Source organism: Gobio gobio (assembly GCF_949357685.1).
Source record: "Gobio gobio genome assembly, chromosome: 14".
In the NCBI taxonomy this organism is placed as follows: domain Eukaryota; kingdom Metazoa; phylum Chordata; class Actinopteri; order Cypriniformes; family Gobionidae; genus Gobio; species Gobio gobio.
In genome coordinates, this window is record NC_137107.1 from 242831 (window position 1) to 264085 (window position 21255).

The following is a 21255-nucleotide window of genomic DNA, read 5'->3' on the forward strand; positions in this document are numbered from 1 at the left end:
CCGGGCGAGGTGTTTGGACCCGGTGAGAAAGAAACCGGTCGTCCAGCCTACTGGGTGGCTGAATTTCCGGCACTTCCTGTGGCCAATTGATGTTCAACTTGGCCACCGCACGAGTCAACACCTCAATCAGCTCCTCTTGGGCGGGTGGATGAAGCGATGAAACACTTTCTGCTTCTCCACCCGCCCCGATGCCAAACTCATCCGGCTCCTCGGAACCGGAGAGAATAAGCATCGGACCCTCGACCCTGGGGGAAGAAGCCGCAGCGCTGGCTTCCACATGGGGAGGAAGATCCTCAGAACTGTCAGACGAGGATTGGGAAAGTGCCGCAGCTGTCCCAAATCCCGCTGACAAGTCCCTTTGTGAACCCCATGATCTGCAACGCCGAGCCGCCTCAGCGACCGCGGGTTCAGAACCACGGGGCTCACGAGGCTGGCCGGCCTCATCGAACACGGCCAGCCGAGAGCGGAGCAGTCTGAGTGTGAGCAGCTCACAATGTTGACAGGCGGCTTCCTCGAGAGCCGCCCGAGCATGCTCAACACCCAGACACTGCACACAAAGCAGGTGTGTATCCGAGCCCGATATGTAGCGGGGACATGGATGCACACACTGCTTAAACTCTCTCATATTCCTTTCCATCATTCACACACTTTTGCAACTTGACAAACAACAGTAAATAGACAGACAGTTTCAACAGAGAGCGCTATGCTGAAGAGCAATAACTGCCGTTTCAATGCGCCGGCTCCCCTTTTATACTTCCGGTTATGCCGTCACAGTGACGTCATCACGCACGCCAATCGGATTGGTTTAGTTTCTATTCAGACTTCAGATTCGCTGATGCTTAGGGAGCATCCCCAAAGTGTCGTTCCGACGCAGTGAGAGTTCCCTCAAAAGGGAACTCTTCATACTTCTTACTGGCAGCCGGAGGGCACTCCGTGCACATGTAGTCCATATATAGCACTCTTGAAGAAGATACCATGTGACATTCTCTCTGACATAAACAGCTTCCAGAAATCGTTATAACATGCAGATAGACACGTTTGAAGATAATAAACACACAATCGTGACAATATATGGCTTATCTGTGTTATTTATACCATGTTGGGTGTTTTCATAATAGATTATATTTATAATGCAATGCTACTCGAGCTTTTATAATTATGCAGAATATTGTAAAATATATTTGATCTGATTTTTTTTTTATCCAAAGCCAAATGAGATCACATAAGGTTATTTAAAACATTTGACTTGTGATAGTAAGTTTGGAGTAAAAGCATGGTTTTAATCTTATTAGCTAATTGTTGTGTTTTAATAAATTGGTTTAATAAATCATAAATTGTTGTGGCAGAGAATATAGATTGTTTTTTAAGTTATCTGGTCTACCTTTATGAAGCAACTCTGCACTGTGCCCAAGCAGAATTTCCCCTTGGGGACAATAAAGTTAACTAACTAACTAACTAACTAACTAACTAACTAACTAACTAACTAACTAACTAACTAACTAACTAACTAACTAACTAACTCACAAAAACTCACAAAAAGCAAAAACTCACTTCATTTTGATCCCCCCCCCCCCCCCCCCCCCCCAAATTTTACTTATCTAGTACATTAATCTTGATTTAAGAATTTTGATTATTTGGACTGGAAACAAGAAAAAATACCAAATAAGAAGACCATTTTTCGCAGTCTAGTCAAATCTTTTGATGATTTAAAATATAATAGGCCTTTGTTGATTACATTCCAAATAAAATAAACTACAATAAAATATATTTCCTTTGCTTTGTTGCTCTCTGTCACATAGGCCTACCTGAAGCTCATTCATTATGCAGCTCATTATGCGGGTTATTATGTTCTTTTGTCCTCTCAGGTGATCTCCATCATTTTTCATTAGCTATCACGCCTCCTCGCATATTGGCTTTGTGAAGAGAAATGGTCTTACAAATTTTAAATCAGTGTATTGTTTCATGTGAAAGAGTAGGCTCAATGATTCTCACATCAGTATAAAGAAAAAACTCTATGGAAATACAAGATGGAGTCAAAAGTCTTGTGAACACATATCTATTGTGTGTTTTGATGCCTTAATTTTAAAACAAAGTTTTTAGTTTTTTCAAAATTCGTGCTTAAACATTTTTCTCTCAAAAATACAAGCATGTACATACATGTTGCTTACATATTATGGTAGCCCAGTTAGTGCTGAATACAGTGTAATTACACTTTTGCCATTAATGTGTTTATAAGCAACTGAAAAAAACACAAATGTCAGAGCATGTCTAAAGGACCCCAAAACAGCTCAGACTCCAGAGGGTTAATATCCCGGAGACTGACAAAATACAACTTTTTGAGGGGGACATTTTTTACCCAGAACTTAATTTAGACTCCAGCAGTCAAAACATACAGAGTACCACCCCAAAGTCCCTCGTTCCTGGGGAAAGTTCCTGCAGTGGAAATGGGGCTATAGATAGATAGATAGATAGATAGATAGATAGATAGATAGATAGATAGATAGATAGATAGATAGATAGATAGATAGATAGATAGATAGATAGATAGATAGATAGATAGATAGATAGATAGATATATAGATAGATAGACAGACAGACAGACAGACAGACAGACAGACAGACAGACAGACAGACAGAACAATAAACTAAATCCCAGTCAATTATTGTATTACCGTATTGTCTCAGAGGCCTTGAGCTCAAATCCATCAGGCACTTCCTGGTCACATAGAGGGCAATGCATCTGACCAGGCACCAGCCACTGTTTGATGCAGGTTAGGCAGTAGATGTGTTCACAGGGCAGACTCAAAGGGTCCTGAGGGTCTCCTCTGCACACTGGACAAAGCTGAATGCCAACCCTGGAGAAACATTTACATTTACTTTTATGCATTTGGCAGATGCTTTTATCCAAAGCGACTTACATTGCATTCAAGGTACACATTTCTATATTTTTGTCAGTTCTTGCTTTCCCTGGGAATCGAACCCATGGCCTTGGCGTTGGCTAGCACCATGCTCTACTGTTTGAGCTACAGGAAAGCTGGATTAAAGAAAATATAGATAATAAACCATACCCAAAAATTTCCCCAGATACTTTATCTTTGCAGTCTTGGAGTACAGTGATCACTGCATCAAATGGCTTCTTCTTTTTGAGGTCTGAGTCTTGTCCTAGGACCTTTAACAAAGAGATGAGTACTGATAAGCAGAAATTAAATTGTTTAAGAAACTATTTTCAAGGAAGCACAGAAAGCTGACTCACTTGTGCTAGGCGTCGAGTGTGGTCAAGAACCATTTGCCTCAGTTTCACATCCTTAACACCCAGCAGCATGTGCTCCACAAACAAAGCCACGGTGTAAATGCGACACCAGCCATGTCTAAATGATTGAAAATTTGTTTAGATGACCTGATATTTCATTAACTGAGCTGTACATTTACATTTATGCATTTGGCAGACGCTTTTATCCAAAGCGACTTACAGTGCCCTTATTACAGGGACAATCCCCCTGGAGCAACATGGAGTAAAGTGCCTTGCTCAAGGACACACTGGTGGAGACCACTGGGATCAAACCAGCAACCTTCTGTGTATCAGTTCAGTGGTTTAACCCACTGGACCACCATCTCTACCATGGAGCTGTAAATCATTATATCAAAGCAATGCAAGCTAAAACAGTGGGTCTCTACCAAGGGATTGTGGTCTGCGTACCCACCACTGAAGTGTTAAATGTTTAATAAAAGTTGCACAATAATTGTAGCACCAATGTACAGATATTATTAAGCAAAGATAGTGTCCAACACCAATAAAACCAGACGACTCATCTGAGCTGATCATCAGTGGTTTTGCAGAAGCCAAGTGTGAATTCCATCACAGTGCTTTAGTCAAATAGAGGTTCAAAAAGTGGGATGGAAGATGTAAGTACCTAAACATTTATTTATGTTTACTAGAACAGAATAGGTAAAATAATAGAATAGTAAAATAGGTGTGGCTTTGACAAGTGTGTTTATAGGTTGTGGTTAGGACAGGTAATTAACCTATAAAAAAATTTTGTAGACAATGATGGGCTGTTATACTTGTAAATAATGTTCCTCAACACTGATGATAAGACAATATATTTTAGAGCATGTAACTCACTGGACGCGGGCGACCATCTGTTTGCTTCCCTCTCCATAGTGGAGTAGGCTCTTCTCACAGCAGACCAGCTCAATTGGCAACTGTAGCCTTTTTACACTTCTAAGCCAGGCCAGACTTTGATCAACATCCAGAATTTGGGGGTCTAGCCATTCAATACAAGCCATAGCAGCATACACATCTAGCACCTGAGAAACAAAAAGGGGGTCAGAGGGAAGTAAACGAAGTACAACATGCACATCCAATTCCTGTAATAAATATTTTCTTGCAAACAGAAGAAAGTTGCAAGCACTTACCAGTTCTGTTCCCTCTCTCTCATATCTGTTATCTAGGAGCACCTGAGCTATCTCAGGCTGTATAATGATCATCCTGTAAAGATTCTGGATTCGGTTCTTGAAGTGATGGTAGGCAGCATGAATCCATGGAAGAGAAATGACTTCACTCTCATGTACTTCCTGACTAGCTCTAAGCTCATTTACACCACAAGTAAGGGCTCCACATAAGAGCTTAAAGGTAAAACAGATACAACCATATCAACACATTAACAAGTGCTTGGACGTGCAGATGATGTATAGAAATTTATCTTTGAAAGAGTCTGACTCTCACCTCGAGATCCACCTTTGATGTTACATTCATGGTCATGGAGATGAAATCCTCTAGATACCTGTGGAAAAACTCCTTCTGCATCTCTTGGTGTGCTTCAGATATGTATCTGTGCAAGGGAATCTCCCTAAAGAACTCTTCAAATTGCTTTATAGTGTGTCCTATTGAAAAAAAATGCATTGGCATTTATTGGTTATGTTTTCCCTAGAACTGTCGAAATAAATAAAGAAAGAAAGAAAGAAAGAAAGACAGTAAGAAAGAAAGAAAGAAAGAAAATCATGACAGAACTAACCACACTGATTTAAATTTGATTGCTCAAAAAAGCAGTAAATATACCTTTTCGCTGCAGAGCATGTTCCCAGAGTTCCTCTAGATACTCTTTAATTCTCCAACTGAAAGGGATTTTGTGACCCACACTGCTGTCAGCAGTGTTCTGATCCAAGGAGCTGTTAAAGATGGAGTGTTTTTTAGTTACAGGCAGCCTCATTGCTTAAAAGGGCTCATATGCAATTTCTTGTTGTCCTTTTCCTTTATAGTGTTATGTAGCTGTTTGTGTCAATATTGCTTTAATTTGGGAGCTGATGTTCCAAATATGGTAAGGAGCGTGAAATTTCCGTCACACGCTTAAGGTATCTGTGCCAATCACAATGCACTGGATTTCTGGCCAATCAGAGCGATGAGCTTTGTAAAAATCGACACGTTTCAGAAAAGAGGGGCATAGAGGAGCAACAATAATGTACGGTATGTATAAAATAATGACTTTTTTTAACCTAAAACCGCGTAAACATATTGTATTAAACCAAATACACAAAATAGAAATGTCTTTTTAGAAACGGCATATGACCCCTTTAAAACCAGAAACGTAAAATGGACATGCATACTTAAAAACTCTTGATTCCCATATTATGAGACAATTTACCTAGAGTTGCTGTTAATGGTATCGTTTGGGTAGCTAGCTATAAACAGGTTGACTTTAACTAACTTAATCAGAAGGATTCTATTTTTTACACTGGAGTTTACTTGAAAGACAAAAAAATAAAAATAAAAACACTGAAAACAGTCTACTACTGCTGGAACAAAATAAAATGTAGCTTGGAACATTGGTGTCTTTTGGGCCCAGAGGCTTACAAAATCATCTTGAAATCAAATAATTACATACTTGTTCTTCAATCCTGTGTAAGGAACATTCAGTAAATTGAGATCTCCAAAAATGTTCAACCACAGTTTCTTCAAGGATTCATTACAGTTAATATCCAGCAAGAGGTCTAGATTGCAGTCCCGGTCAATAGTTGAAACTATTTGTGCCAAAAAGGGAGTTATTTCTGCTTGAACTTGTCTCCACAGGGCATGTCTAAAATACAAAAAATAATAAATATTTAAAGTAGAGTTCTTTTAGGTATAAGGTTGAGTTTCACAAGGAGCTTTATGCATTTTACACCTTCTCTCTTACACTTACCTAAAAGTCCCACCCTCTTGCAATGCATCGACATTTAGTGCTACCTTGGAGAACCAGCTCTTGGTATTGGGTATTGTGTTTTCATGAGCCATCAATAGAGAATGAAGTCGCTTCTTTAAAGTTTTCATAAATTCAGCTGGTAACATAAATATGTACATTTCAGTGACCATACATAAGTTGGCAAATGAAAGCTATAAAAAAGAATTACAACAGAAACAGTGACAAGTCTCACCTTGTAATAATAATAATAATAATAATAATAATAATACATTTATTTTATATAGCGCCTTTAAAAGTGACTTTCTCAAAGCGCTTTACAAGCTTACATAACAACAGAGAAAACAACACACTTTAAATAAAACAAATAAAATGAATATTCAAATAAAAGCAATCCTAAAACAGAATGTTTTGAGAAGAGATTTAAAAGTCACTAATGTATTTGCTTCCCTGATATCAGCCGGGAGAGATTTCCAAAGCTTAGGAGCATAGGAAGAAAAAGCTCTGGAAGGAAGGAGTGTCTTGGGAACAACCAAGAGACCACTCTGAGAGGAACGCAGATTACGGCATGGTGTGTAAGGCGTTAGTAGATCAGTCAAGTACTGAGGAGCCAGATTGTGCAAAGCCTCATTTGCTAACATAAGGATTTTAAAATCAATACGGTACCTGACAGGGAGCCAGTGCAGAGACTCCAAGACAGGGGTAATATGATCACTAACCCTGACCCCAGACAGAACTCTAGCAGCTGAATTTTGTAAATATTGAAGTCTGTCAATTGAGGATTTAGATACTCCAGCTAGAAGACCATTACAGTAGTCAACACGTGAAAAGACAAAAGAGTTTATCAACCTCTCGGCAACTGAGAACGACAACATCGGACGTAGACGTGCTGTATTTCTGAGGTGAAAAAAGGATGTCTTTACCATATTCTGCACAAAAGGCTTAAAATGACAGCCTGGCATCAAATATGACACTAAGATTTTTTAATTTGCTTTGAAACTCCAAGGCAACAACATCAACAGACAAAATAAGAGAACCAGTATTGCAAAGTTGATGAGGAGAGCCGAGGAGCATAACTTCTGTTTTAGAGCTGTTTAAAGACAGAAAATTATTAGACATCCAATCCTTGATCTAAGTGATACAGTTCGAAAGATGCACAACATCCACATGTTGACTTGGTCTTGAATGGATATAAATCTACGTATCATCAGCATAAACGTGATAGTTAAGGTCAAGAGATCTTAGTAATTGACCAAGTGGGTAAATATACTGTACCTCTGTGGGACACCAGTATGAACAGAACCAACCTTGGACCTATGGCCACCCATAAAAACAAATTGACTGCGGTCAGTAAAATAAGACCTGAACCATCCAAGCACTGTCTCGGACAAACCAAACAGATTTTCAAGACGATTACATAACAGCATATGATCAATAGTATCAAAGGCGGAACTAAGATCCAAGAGAATGAGAAGTGACAGGGAACCGGAGTCGGAAGCTATTAGCAAGTCATAAGTGACTTTAACCAACACAGCCTCAGTGCTGTGCAATTTCTGAAACTCCGATTGATGGGGCTCAATTATCATCCATTAAATGTTTGTTCAACTGGGCCACAACCACACCCTCTAAGATTTTAACCAAGTAAGGATGATTTGAGATCGGACAATAATTTGAAAGAATGTTCACATCAGAGTTTTGCTTTTTTAAAACATGGAGTGACCGCAGCAGTTTTAAGTGCTGCTGGCACCACACAAGTTCACAAAGAGTCATGGATAGCAAGAACTGAGGGACATAAAGGACCGAAGCAAGATTTAAATAGGCTACAAGGCAAAGGATCAAGTACGCAAGTGGAAGCTTTCATACGAGAAACCTGCTGGCAGAGCAACTCAGATTGTAATAAAGTAAATGTGGAAAATGGAGTGCCAGAAAAACTTAATGCATTAACTATAAGATCCGTGGGCCCAGAGGAACTACGAATATTTGTGCGAACCTTGTAGAGTCTCATTGTCAGTCAGGAGCATGAGCAGAATCTCTACTCTCTTGGTGCTGCGGGTGCCTGCCTCTGTCTTATCTGTTAGCATGCCAACTGCACTCTGCACACAGCTACGCACCAGCACTGTGGTGTCCAAAAAATTCTCAGAGCCCTGAGAAGCACAAGAAACAGAACTACAGTTTGAAGCTTATTAATCTCAACGGGGTAGCAATAGTATCACAAATATACTGAAAATATATTGCTGTTGTTGAGGTTGTAACCCACAGTATTGTCTTCTAGTTCCATCTTCTCTTCTGTATGCATGTCTTCCATAGCTGCAAGCAATAACGTTTATTGGAGAATACTGATCACTTCTTTAAAGAATATTCTCAATATTTCGAAAATAAACCAATCACCTTCAGGTTCATCTGCTTTCTCTGCTTTCTCTTCAAAAAGCTGGCTGATGGTCAGACACTGGCAGGCTTTTATTACTGAGACAATTTCTTTCGATATCCTCAGGTCATCGATGTGTACTGACTTCCAAAGGCCTTATTATGACAATATTTAATGAGATTTTGTCTAAAGCAAACATAATGTTGGTCAGTGATAAAAATAAAAAAAACTGATGCCTTACCACCATGGAATCCAACATAGGAAGTTCCACCAGCCATTCTGGATAGTTTAGTGATGAAGTACACAAAAATCTTTCCATTGCACTCTTTCTTGAATTTGTTGATTTCATTGAGAGAAGAATACCTGGAAATATATCAAATGATGCTGATTTGATTGCATTTACTGAACACGTAAAGTGTGTCACTAACCACATTTAACTCACTTTGCAGCTGCAATGATATTTAAATTTTGCGAGCCTTCATCAAAATTGGATTGGATGATAAGTATCTTGTCTCCAGTGGTGTTTTCCAAATAATTCCTGAGTACAGAATTTTTAAATTAATTAAGAATTGTGATGCTTTTTGTTGTGATGTGATATGATGTGGTGTTGTAAACACAATACTTGATTTTCTTGAGGAATGAGTTTTCCGTGTCAAACTGCTGTAGTGAGAGGATCTCTACGTTTGGAACTATGTTCTGAAACTGTTTAGTTTCTGCTGCAGTCAGAAGCCTTGAGAATGTAGTTACCTAAAGGATCAGGGAAAGACAGAAAGAAACAACTCACACAGATACCCATTTTATGAATTGTTCTAGAATAAGTATTTGAAATACATTAGGTTTACCTCTGTGAAGACGGCATGGCTAGGCCCTGCATGTTGTGTTTGAGAAAGGATGAATTCAGCAAGTGAGTCATGTTTCTCCTCTTTGAAGTACACTCTTGACAAGTACTCTCTTTCTACTTCAGGTAGTGAAGTGTCGTCTAGCCTAACCACTGCATCTGGTGTAGCACAGTTCAAAAGGATCAATTTAGCTTCATCTAAGATCCCGTTTATAGGATCTGAAACTGGCCATTTGAGCTGCTCTGTAACTTGCAGGACAACAGAGGCACAAGTGTCTGGGTGGTAGCCAATGAAAGCATCAGCTGGAAGGTATCTGTTTACTTGGGGACCAATTGTGAAGCTTTCAACCCACTGTTCAAGCTTCTCAACAAGGGATTTTTGCTCACCCTTTAGTACAGTATTGATGTCGAGATAATGTTTCTCCAACCTATTGATCAACGGAATCGGAAACTGCTTGTACACAACGTCCTTCTCCTCAATGACAATGAGCCTAAAATCCTTGTGCACTCTGCATTTGACTCTGTGGGTTCCAAGTCCCAAATCCACATATTTCTGACCTCCAAGCCAAACGTAATATTGGTTGAGAGCATCATACAAACTTTCGTACAAGTTCTGCAAGTTCAAGAGCACAATGGTTTGACCAGTTTCCATACAAATCTTGACACGGTTAATGTTGCGGCATATCTGAGTATACTCCTGGTCTTTCGGAAAGCTTGAACCAAAGATAATCTCTGGTTGGCAGTGCTCTGAAAAAAATGTTTGCTGAAGAATCCGAAGTGCTGAATAGTTTTTGGTCAGAACCAGCAGGTATCTACATTCTTCATTTTGACCAATGGCTGTGATGTTTTCTCTTACAAGCTCAATGGCACTATTCTCAAGCTTGGGTTTGATATTTAGTTCATTGGCAAAAACTGTGACAGCATCCACATTATCTTTGCCACTGAAGTTCCTTAGCACAGCCTTCACAATCTGTTCTGTGCTAGGCATCTGATTTGAAGCTTTGGCAACAGCAAACATCATTTTTATTAAGCTGTAATAGTCTCGCAGACCAAAGAAACTTTTTCCTTGTCCATTACAGATGTTCAGGTAAGCACGGGTGAATGGCTGAAAGTATGCTCTCACCCTTTCAAGGATCATGTCATCTGAGGAACATATTCCTTCAGCACTCTGGATCAATTCCTTCTCATCAGGGTCATCACGGGAAACAGTTATCCCTCTATTCATCTTGGCTGGATCCAAAGCCCAGTTTGAGATACCGATGAATCCCACCTTCTTGTGGGGTCCTGTCTGGTCATCTATGCATCCCTCTTCCAACAATGGATGTAATGTTTTCAGGGGCATTTTCTGGGAATCTTCAGCCAAGCCTATCTCATCTAGCACTACTACTGATACATACTCTGTTAGATTCTTGCCTTCCTGAAAACGAGCACATTGCTTGAATGTGTTGATGATCCCATCTGGTGTAGAATGAGGACTGCACTGGAAGGAAACAAGGTGAACTTGCTTTAGCTTTTTAAACAAGTCTGAATGAGCTGTTTGGCCTTGCATTCCATCAGCAACTAGAGTTTTAGACAAGGACTTAGAGCTTCCAGGTTTCCCAACCAAAAAGAGAGGTAGTCGTAGTTCAATGCAAATCACCATCATAAAGACATTTTCCTTTAAGGCATTGTTTCGGGCAATGGATTCACCCACATTAACACCATTCAGAAAAACATCCTGAAGAACTGAGATCTCCTCCATCATTTTGATTGGGCTGTATTCTGGAAGGTTCTTGAAAATGTCTTCTCTGTATTTCTTTTTGTCCTCCAAGCTGGCATGGTAACACACACCAACAGCCATAAGTAGTGACCATAGAATTGGGTCTCTTATGTCAGTGTCCCTCTCATGTTGCTCATTTCTCTGTGTTTTCTTAAATTCGTCAAGCTCTAAGAGTAACATTGAGTGTTTTTTGTAGAACCAATCGAAAACTTTCATGCAGCGCTCTACATCCCTCAGACTCACAAAACTACATTCATCCTGTCTTGTTCGCATATACATCTGTGAGGCTGACAGAACATCTGTGATGGTTGTGATGTATTTTGAGTCAATAGAATGGGTTTCAACTACTCTTTCAACAATTTGTTTGATGTACATTTTCTCATTATGGTCATTGAGCTGCCCAAAGTCCCAAACTAGTGGAATCATGCTAGGTGGTAAAGCCTGCACTCTGTACACTAGTTGGCGAAGTGGAATTGATCCCAGTTTTTCATCTGTTTCCTCAGCACAAACTCTGTATCCTAAGCCAGCTGACTCCAATCTCTTGATCATTACGTCTGTGTGTTTTCTGTATGGGTTGCAAGCAGCAATGATGTGTAAGCCAGTGTCATCTGTCAGTTGCTGTCCATCAGCAGTGTTGTCGCAGAGGATTTCCTTAATGCTTCCAATCGCCTCTGTTGTGTTTGCTTCATCAAAAAACAACACAGAGTCAAAGTCATGTTCCTTCTTGTTTTTTGATGCCATGGCCTCAGCTTCTCTCACTTTGGTGTAAATCATGTTTGAAGATGTCCCTCCATGAACCTTGACTAATTTCATGTTGTCAGTGGCAACTTCACCTCTGTGCATCTCACAGAGAAATTTGATTAGCCTGGTCTTCCCACATCCTGTCTCCCCCATGATTATAACAGGTATCCCACAGCGAAAGCGCATGTGAATTGCCAGCATTTTCAACATGTTGTCTGTGGTGAGTTCATATGTTTCATCTGGATCAAAAATAACCTTTATTCCCAACACTCTGGAAAGTTTCTCAATTTTCTCTCTTCTTGGAAGTAGGTCAAAATCAATATCGAAAGGAACTCCCTGTTGTTTGAGGCCCTCATAGAGCTCTTTGGTCATGATGTTCGGCTTGATCACTCTTTTTGTTGATGGATCAATAGCATCAATCCCCTTCTGTGCATTTGGCTTAAGATGAAAGCCAATAAATGTCATGGAGCAATGGTCATCATTGAAGAAAATGTATGGATGGGGTTCTGACTCCCATCGTTTTCTTATCCTAAAGGGAGCTAGATCCTCTTCATTGGCAGAAGAAAGGTCATTTTGCAGTCTCCCTGGACTCTGGTCAGAGATGCTAAGGGAAGGAGTGGCAAAATCCTTTGCCATGAGAATCATGAATTCAACAACACATTTTTTAAATCCAAACAAAACGTCACCCATTAATTCAGCATTACAGAAAACTGAGTCTTCACAATCTTTAAGTTGTAAGTTCAGGAACCAAGAAAAATTCCGCAACTCTGCCCAAGAGGGGTCTTTGAGGCCACAGTGTAAAAGCAACTTCTGCAGGCATTGAACATGAGTGCCCTCAATTCCTTGATACCTAAATTTATCCAAATTGACACCATTGTCGAAGCGTTGAAGGTTCTGGTAAGGTCGTTGGTAGGCCTCACTTCGGAACTCTTGGTCATCCATGAGAGGATCCTCACCCGTACCCTCTTTAAATGAAGGATCTTCCTGGATTCTCATTTCTAACTCAAGGACTTTTTTGGGTGGACGGCAGTAAACAGTCGGAAACACATCCAAGAAAGAAGATGGAACTTTTGCTCCCTGCCATGAAAAGATAAATAATTAATGAGCCATTTGTTTGATTAATGACAAAAGGCCCTACATGATTTAATGAAATAATTTATATCAGGTTGCTTACAGATCTTCTTTTACAGATCTTATTTTGGAATGTGCATCCATCAGGTCTTAGAATCTCAATTACATACAAGTGCTTATTACTGCTTTTCCACATATTTCCTTTTGAGTCCATGAGGTATCCAAGGATCAGTAGCCTGAACAGAAATTCCTGAAGTCCACTCTTCACCTGTAAGTATTTAAACATTTTTTATATATATATATATATATAAAATCAAAATTAATACAAACATAAAAACATGTAGATACCATAGTGGTAATGTCAAAATGATAGACTGAAAGCTCATTTTTCTTCTTGGAGCTGTTGTGCAAGGACTGGAAAATGACATTTTCATCAACTCTTGGCTCAGTTAATCTGATGCACTTCAGCTGTGGTTTCTTGGTGATCGTTTTCAATTTCTCATATATTCGTTTAATGTAAAGTGATTTTCCTAGAACGCAAAATTTTTGCACAAATATTTTTATTCACACACGCAAATAAACACACAAAGTCTGTTTTAATTTGGCCAACTAATAAGAATTCAGATTTTAAAAACTACCTTAAATCAATTACTTGATTTTATACTCACCTACTCCTGACCTATCTGAGGATACAACTCCCACAAACTGTTTGTGTTTGAACACAGTAGCAGCACTTGATATGTCATCTGGGACTGTAAAATGCCTAACAAGATATTGCTGAATACTGATTGGATCTTGGTGAAGAAAGTTCAATCTAAATTGACTGAAAGCTGGGGGAAGGTTTGCATGTTCGTTATTAGAACTGCAGACCAACACCAGCCTATAATCATTTCTGCTTTGTGCATTTTGTTGTTGAAAAAATTGCTCCACTTTGTAGCTAACTTCGTAGGCAAGTTGGTCCGCATAAAGCATAGTGTATATCTTCTTTCCACTGTACCCAGCGGAGAGAGAGCGCCTGAGGAAAAGTTCCACTTCTTCATACGGAGTGGAAGCACTACAAAGGAGTACTTCATCATAGGTTGGTAGAGGCTCATTTTTACTGCTCATGTAAATTGAAATACATGTTAACAGAATTTCTTCAGGAGGGCAGATGATTAGATTTGGTTTTCCAGTGAGCATTCCATTTGGCAGTTCTCTCTGAATATTCCTTGTTTTCCCATCCTTTGAGGAATCACCCTCATATTCACTGTTGGCCAAAATTTGAAGAAGACATCCGAGACTTCTTACATCAAGGGAGTCTGGCAGGAAATTGTTCATGTCTTGCATGTAATTATTCCAAATCACATCTAGCTTTTCTGACCCATCAACATGCCTCAACTGACTTGACAAGTTATCAAATGATAGGCATGGCTCCTCAGTATTCAAATCATTCTCATTCATGCTAGGAACTTTCACAAAGGTTTGAAAGTCTAAGTCATCATTTTGCTCATGATTCATTTTGCTAATTTTATGCCAAGCTTCTGTCAAATCTGAAAAGGAACAATTCGGTTTGATAAAGGTGAGCATCATAAGAACTTGATCATTCACATCCGTCACATTATTCTGGGTGAGCTGACTGCACAGGTAAACCACCTGTTCTGCAGTGTAATAGTTCAAGTAATAATGTTGAGATCTCTGCTTGTCCATAAAAGCCTCCCAGAAACGAAGGCAACTCTCCATTTTCTTACAGACTTCAGGCAACTGTTCTGTGACTTCACCATCCAACAAGACACTAACATCATTTCCTAAGTGGAAGTCCATTATGATGCATGCTTCATTACTATTACATTTGACCTTTGCCTCCCATTCTCTGAACAATGGATTGCCAGCAACAAACAAATCAACATATGCAGATGCCAACCTCTGTACACTAGCAAAGACCTGGGAAGAGGAAAGAAGTTCATTACAAAAGCCATGGTGAAAGTAAAAAAAAAAGAAAGGTAAAAGGTAGAAAGTCACCTCTGCAAATCGATAGACTTCACGCTGGCCCTGATCTCCTTTGCCAGACATTAGCATTAATTTATTCTGAAGGTCTCTGAGGTCTTCAAGAGAATAAGTATGTGGCTCACAGCCCTCATCATGGTCTTCTGTAATACGTAACTTTAGAATACTTTCCAAACATAACTGAAAAAGATGCATCAATCATTTAATTCAATGACAATAAAGAGAACTAAAAATAAGCATTGTGCTAATGTAGCATGTCACTGTTCCTCAAGGAAACTCTGCTAAAAAGTTCAGCTAAAGCAAACTTAAAATTGTGTTTTGGAAACTAACGTCTCGGTTATGTATGTAACCATTGTTCCCTGAAGGAGGGAACGGAGACGTATGTCAGAACTGACCAACGAATTGGGGATTGCTTTGAGAGACCAATCTACTTCAAGTGTAAACTAAACAAGCCAATGGACATTGGCATGCGGTTTACATATCCAATGCTCCACCTCGGTGTACGGGTATAAATAAGAAAGTGGATGCACCGCATCTTTGTTTTTTTCACTGAGGAGCTGAACTTAGTGACTCTGCATTTCAGCAGAGGTACAGCAACTGTGATGTTGGGACGTACGTCTCTATTCCCTCCTTCAGGGAACAGGGTTTCATACGTAACTGAGACGTTCCCTTTCAGTAGGTCACGTTCGAAGAACATTGGAACTGACCAACGAATTGGGGATATCTACTGTCGCTGGCCCTTCCAGAGCACTGCTTGAGTCCCCTGGTCCACTCCCATCTGTTGGAGAGGGAAATCAGGACTCAAAGCAGACAAGGTCAGTGACTGCTATTTCGCAATATCCACTTAACCCTCTAGGCGCCACCGTCGAGTTTACTCGACAAGATGCAGCACTGAATAAAACGGCCGATTTTGTCAAATAGGGTGTCAAATTTCGTTTTACCTCCCCTCCACTAGATGTCAGACATGCCATACTTCATCCTGACTCAAAAAAACATCATGCTTCTATACAAAATCTTCGAGCAAGAGCGCATTGAATCAGTGCGAACAAACGTGGAGCTGGTGTGCGCGTGAGCCACTTTACCAGAGCAATATTGTCAATGTCAGCGAGTATTTGCATTAGATTATTATTTTCTAATGGCATCAATAAAGCTTACCCGCAATGAAGTGTTGGGTCTTCTATTCGCGGACCCTGATTCTGAAGGGGAATATCTGATGACGGTGATTCAGAAAGTGAAAGTATAGTCCTACACCAAGCACAAACGGTGAATCCTTTGCCCAATGTTGATGGTAATTTGCCCAATGTCAGTGGTGGGAACACAGTGGTGTTTTGCGGGGTCAGTGTTCATCACGAAGTTAGCAAGCGTGTTACACCGGCTTCACACCGCACTCGTTTTTGCGTTGGCCGGGCAGTGGTGCGCATGGAGAGAGGGAGCCGCGCGCGGCCGTTTTGCATCCACACTGGCAGCGTTTCTCTCACGCAGATGAACCGCGGCTCGTGTATTGCAAATACAGTTAGTGGGCAACGTGGAGGCAGGGTGTGGAGTCACAATGACAATGACAGTAGTCCGAACTGTGCACTTGGCGGGCGCGCGCGTGCGTCTCTCTCATCTTGTCTCGTCATCTCACTCATGATCTCTGCCTTGGCGTGGAGAGTGATCTTTTGAGCTAAACAGGTATTGTCTACTTGTGTTTGTGTGTCATATGAATAATATACATGTGTCCCATACATGGAATCAGAGTGCCTACTGTAAGTAGTAAATGGAAAATCTCTACAGCAAAAGGCCAACCGTTAAATGCATTCGGTTTGTTTCTACCATTTATTAGTAATGATTTACACAGTTTGTTTACTATTTACTATTTACCTGAGCATTCAGTATTGTGCAATATAGCATACAGAAGGTGAGGGACATTTTTGGGGGAAAGAAGTGCTGGGATTTTATCATTTAAACGTGACTTTTCATGAAAATTCTATAATCCAAGGTGACCACCACCATATGACGTCATAATATGCAAATTAGATGGGACAATGTAATCCCTACATAAACTTTGGGTCATCCTTAATATTTCTCTAATTTACAGAAAGTCTCTATCTTTTATCACTTTTAAGATATAGCCTTTTCAAATTAAGATGTCAAAATCAAACGTTTTAGGAAAAAACCTCTGGCGCCAAAAGGGTTAAGTGTGACTATTGGAGAACACTGGGAAAGCGTGCCCTCTAGGGAAATGGAACGCTGTGGAAGCCACATCCTGCCCATAGGAAGGTGAAATGTGTAAATTACATATATGGACTAGCCAAGCAGGGTAGTACAACATATGGAAGTCTCTGGGGTGGTTTCAGCCTGGTTCTAAGGGGGAAAGAACACCAGCATAGATGACAGAGCAGACTCTGTCGATGGAAAGACACAAGCAGGCCAAACAGAGTAGTCGTACCATGGAAGAATACACATATGGGATTGCCACAGAGGTCACTACATATGGATACACATGTGATCTGAATTTCCTGCAACTTAATTCAGAAAAAAATTAATTTTTTATTATTGGACAAAATAACTCCACAAGTAGTAACCTAGAATACTTGATGGCGGCTCTGTCCAGTCCTTGTGGTGACTGAGGTACCTGGGTGTGCTCTTTGATACCAATCTCTCATAAGAAAGCCACGTTTCTAGCATCTGTAAAACTACATTCTACCATCTTAACCCTCTAGGCGCCACCGTCGAGTTTACTCGACAAGATGCGGCACTGAATAAAACGGCCGATTTTGTCAAATAGGGTGTCAAATTTCGTTCGACCTCCCCTCCACTAGATGGCAGACATGTTATACTTCATCCCGACACAAAAAAACATCATGCTTCTATTCAAAATCTTCGAGCAAGAGCGCATTGAATCAGTGCGAACAAAAGCGGAGCTAGTGTGCGAATGAGACATTTTATCAGAGCAATACTGTCAACGTCAGCGAGTATTTGCATTAGATTATTATTATTATCATTATTGGGTCTTCTATTCGCGGACCCTGATTCTGAAGGGGAATATCTGCCTTCAGAAGATGACGGTGATTCTGAAAGTGAAAGTATAGCCCTACACAAAGCACAAACGGTGAATCCTTTGCCCAATGTCAGTGGTGGGAACAATGTTTCCCGGGGTCGGAGTTTTCATCGCAAAGTTAACAGGCGTGTTAGTGTTGTGGGGAACGAGGCGGGAGATTTTTACTGCTCTAGCCACTCCGCAATCACGGCGACAGTATTGTGGTGGAGACTTTGTCTGTTAGTGGTATGTTGGTATAGTGGTAACTGGGTATGTTAGATGAGGTCGAAGTATTCATAGGACAGTTAGGGGGCAGCGTGGAGGCAGGGTGGGGAGTCGCAATGACAATGACAGTAGTCCGAACTGTGCACACTCTGCGGGCGCGAGGCAGATCTGGCCGCGCTGCTCGTAGCAGGAGCAGAGGTGGTGTGACACAGGGCAGAGGGGCTAGTATGCATAGTCTACTTGTGTTTGTGTGTCATATGAATAATATACATGTGCCCCATACATGGAATCAGAGTGCCTACTGTATGTAGTAAATGGAAAATCTCTACAGCAAAAGGCCAACCGCTACATGCATTCGGTTTGTTTCTACCATTTATTAGTAATGATTTACACAGTTTGTTTACTATTTACTATTTACCTGAGCATTCAGTATTGTGCAATATAGCATACAGAAGGTGAGGGACATTTTGGGAGGAAAGAAGTGCTGCATTTATCATTTAAACGTGACTTTTCATGAAAATTCTATAATCCAAGATGGCCACCACTATATGACGTCATAATATGGAAATTAGATGGGAAAATGTAATCCCTACTACTTTGGGTCATCCTTAATATTTCTCTAATTTACAGAAAGTCTCTATCTTTTATCACTTTTAATATATAGCCTTTTGAAATTAAGATGTCAAAATTGAACGTTTTAGGAAAAAAACATCTGGCACCTAAAGGGTTAAAATATATCTAAATTACTGCACATGCTCTGAATGCAGTTTGCTAGTTCATGCGTTCATGACCTCAAGGTTAGGTTATTGTAATGCTCTACTGGGTGGTTGCCCTGCTCGCTTAATAAATAAACTCCAGCTGGTCCAAAACGCAGCAGCTCCAGTTCTTACTAGAACCAGGAAGTGTGACCATATTAGCCCAGTTCTGTCAACACTGCACTGGCTGCCTATTAAACATCGCATACATTTTAAAATCTTGCTTATTACTTACAAAGCACTAAATGGTTTATCTCCAGTAATTGAGCGAGCTCTTAACACATTATACTCCATCACGTCTACTGCGATCTCTAAACTCTGGCCAGTTGATCATACCGAGAATATCCAAATCAACTGCAGGCGCTCGATCCTTTTCCTATTTAGCTCCTAAACTCTGGAACTCTTCCTAGCATTGTTTGGTAAGCAGACACACTCTGTCAGTTTAAATCTAGACTAAAAACACATCTCTTTACTGTGGCATACACATAAAACACTTTCTCAATGAAATGATTGTTAGGCTGCATTAACTAGGTCAGCCGGAACCGGGAACACTTCCCATAACACCTGATGTACTCGTGACATCATCAGAAGAATGGCATCTACACTAATGCTAGTCTCTCTGTTTATCCCAAGGTTTACTGCAGTCAGTAACGACATCCTCAATAAACCCGTCTCCGGCGTCTCCGTCTACGACCTCTGACCTGTAAAGTTGCCAGAATAATAATAATACGCTGTTTGTTAATTGGCCAGAGGAGAACTGCCCCCCCGACTGAGCCTGGTTTCTCCCAAGGTTTATTTTCCTCCATTCTGCTCCTGATGGGGTTTTGGTTTCCTTGCCACTGTTGCCTCTGGCTTGGCGTGCTCAGTTTGGGGCACTAAATATTCAATTATATTACTGATCTGCCTGCATTGTCACTGTATGATAATTGAAATGAACTGATGACGTCACCGTTTTCTCCAGAGCGGCTGTACAGCCGAATAAAAATTCTATTGCATTATTTTCCTGTTTAACACTGTGAAGCTGCTTTGAAACAATTAGAATTATAAAAAGTACTATATAAATAAAGGTGACTTGACCCAGCCTAACAATGCATACGAGTTCCTCAATACATACGAGTGTAGGCCACCACATCTGACTGCCAGGGGTGACGGAGGAACTCAACAGGGTTAGCCATTTCTGGGGAACACTACTGGAGCAAAAAGACACACGTATCCGGCCCAGCAGGCAAGAGTGGCATTTGAAGCCGACACTTAGAACGGGTCCCTTATGCTACTGGCCACTTGGGGCGAGTACACGGGTGAATACCATCTCTACATGAAGGATATAGAACCTAGTGAACGTGTTGGGTGTCACCCAGCCCGCAGCTCTCCATATATCTGTCAGTGAGGCGCTTTGAGCCTTGAGCCAGTGCCCAGGATGAAGCAACCCTTCTGGTTGAGTGTGCTTGCAACCCGAATGGGCAAGGCACGTCTTGGGATTGGTACGCCAAGACAATAGCATCCACTATCCAGTGGGCTAACCTCTGATAGAAGACAGCCTGATGGTGTCCACCACCAATTGGGGCTGACCTCCTAGAACCTCCGCATCCTGTCCAGGGACCAGACATGGAGTTTCCAGAGGTCTGGATGTGGGTGCCATAGAGTGCAGGTCCTTCCTCAGAGGAATGGGCCAGGGAGGGGCTGTCTCAAAGAGTGTGAGTTCCAGGAACCAGGTCCAGTTGGGCCAGTATGACGTAACTAACAAGACCTGCTCCTCGTCCTCACTGACTTTGCACAGTGTCTATGCAAGAAGGCTCACTGGGGGAAACGCATACTTGCAGAGGACCCGGGGCCAGCTGTGTGCCAGCGAATCTGTGCCAAGGGTCCCCTCGGTCAGGGAGTAAAACAACTGGCAATAGGACCTTTACATGTGCAGCTCTGAAGTGATTCCATATCAGCTGGACCATCCGGGGAGGGAGTCATCACTCTCCCGGAATTGCAGGCTGTTGTAAGAGCCCGTTGGCTGAGCTCGCCAGGGAAGTGAATGGCAAGAGAACCTTTGCACAGGCGAGAGTTTGCTCTTTTCCTAGTTGACTCAACGCCACAACAGGCTGAAGTGACTGAGCACCATGTCCCTGCGTTCACACAACTGTTCCTGAGACTAAGACCAGTTGTCGAAATAGCTGAGAATGTGAATGCTGCGTTCTCTGAGCCGAACAATGGCTGGTTCCGCAACCGCTGGCCTACAACACAATAGAGTGTGTTATAGGCGCACACTCTAGAGAGCTGTGAAAAAAGCTGTTTTTGACCGCACTGTAACACCGCACCAGCTTGAAGAGGC

At 41.1% G+C, this 21255-nt stretch overlaps 1 protein-coding gene across 1 annotated transcript in view; it reads right to left on the reverse strand.

The window, feature by feature from the left end:
• LOC307136871 (E3 ubiquitin-protein ligase rnf213-alpha-like) overlaps positions 1-21255 on the reverse strand; it is a 418045-nt gene that overhangs the window by 199689 nt on the left and 197101 nt on the right. Inside the window, exons 23-42 of the mRNA XM_079834193.1 lie at positions 14949-15113; positions 13619-14870; positions 13299-13480; positions 13054-13218; positions 9384-12956; positions 9164-9288; positions 8984-9079; positions 8783-8904; positions 8565-8696; positions 8434-8483; positions 8167-8320; positions 6180-6315; positions 5883-6074; positions 5060-5169; positions 4727-4884; positions 4417-4626; positions 4124-4308; positions 3254-3368; positions 3069-3169; positions 2673-2855 (exon numbers count right to left, since the gene is read on the reverse strand). Coding sequence (XP_079690319.1) covers positions 2673-2855; positions 3069-3169; positions 3254-3368; positions 4124-4308; positions 4417-4626; positions 4727-4884; positions 5060-5169; positions 5883-6074; positions 6180-6315; positions 8167-8320; positions 8434-8483; positions 8565-8696; positions 8783-8904; positions 8984-9079; positions 9164-9288; positions 9384-12956; positions 13054-13218; positions 13299-13480; positions 13619-14870; positions 14949-15113 — 7406 coding nt within the window. The remainder of the gene's footprint in view (positions 1-2672; positions 2856-3068; positions 3170-3253; positions 3369-4123; positions 4309-4416; positions 4627-4726; positions 4885-5059; positions 5170-5882; positions 6075-6179; positions 6316-8166; positions 8321-8433; positions 8484-8564; positions 8697-8782; positions 8905-8983; positions 9080-9163; positions 9289-9383; positions 12957-13053; positions 13219-13298; positions 13481-13618; positions 14871-14948; positions 15114-21255) is intronic.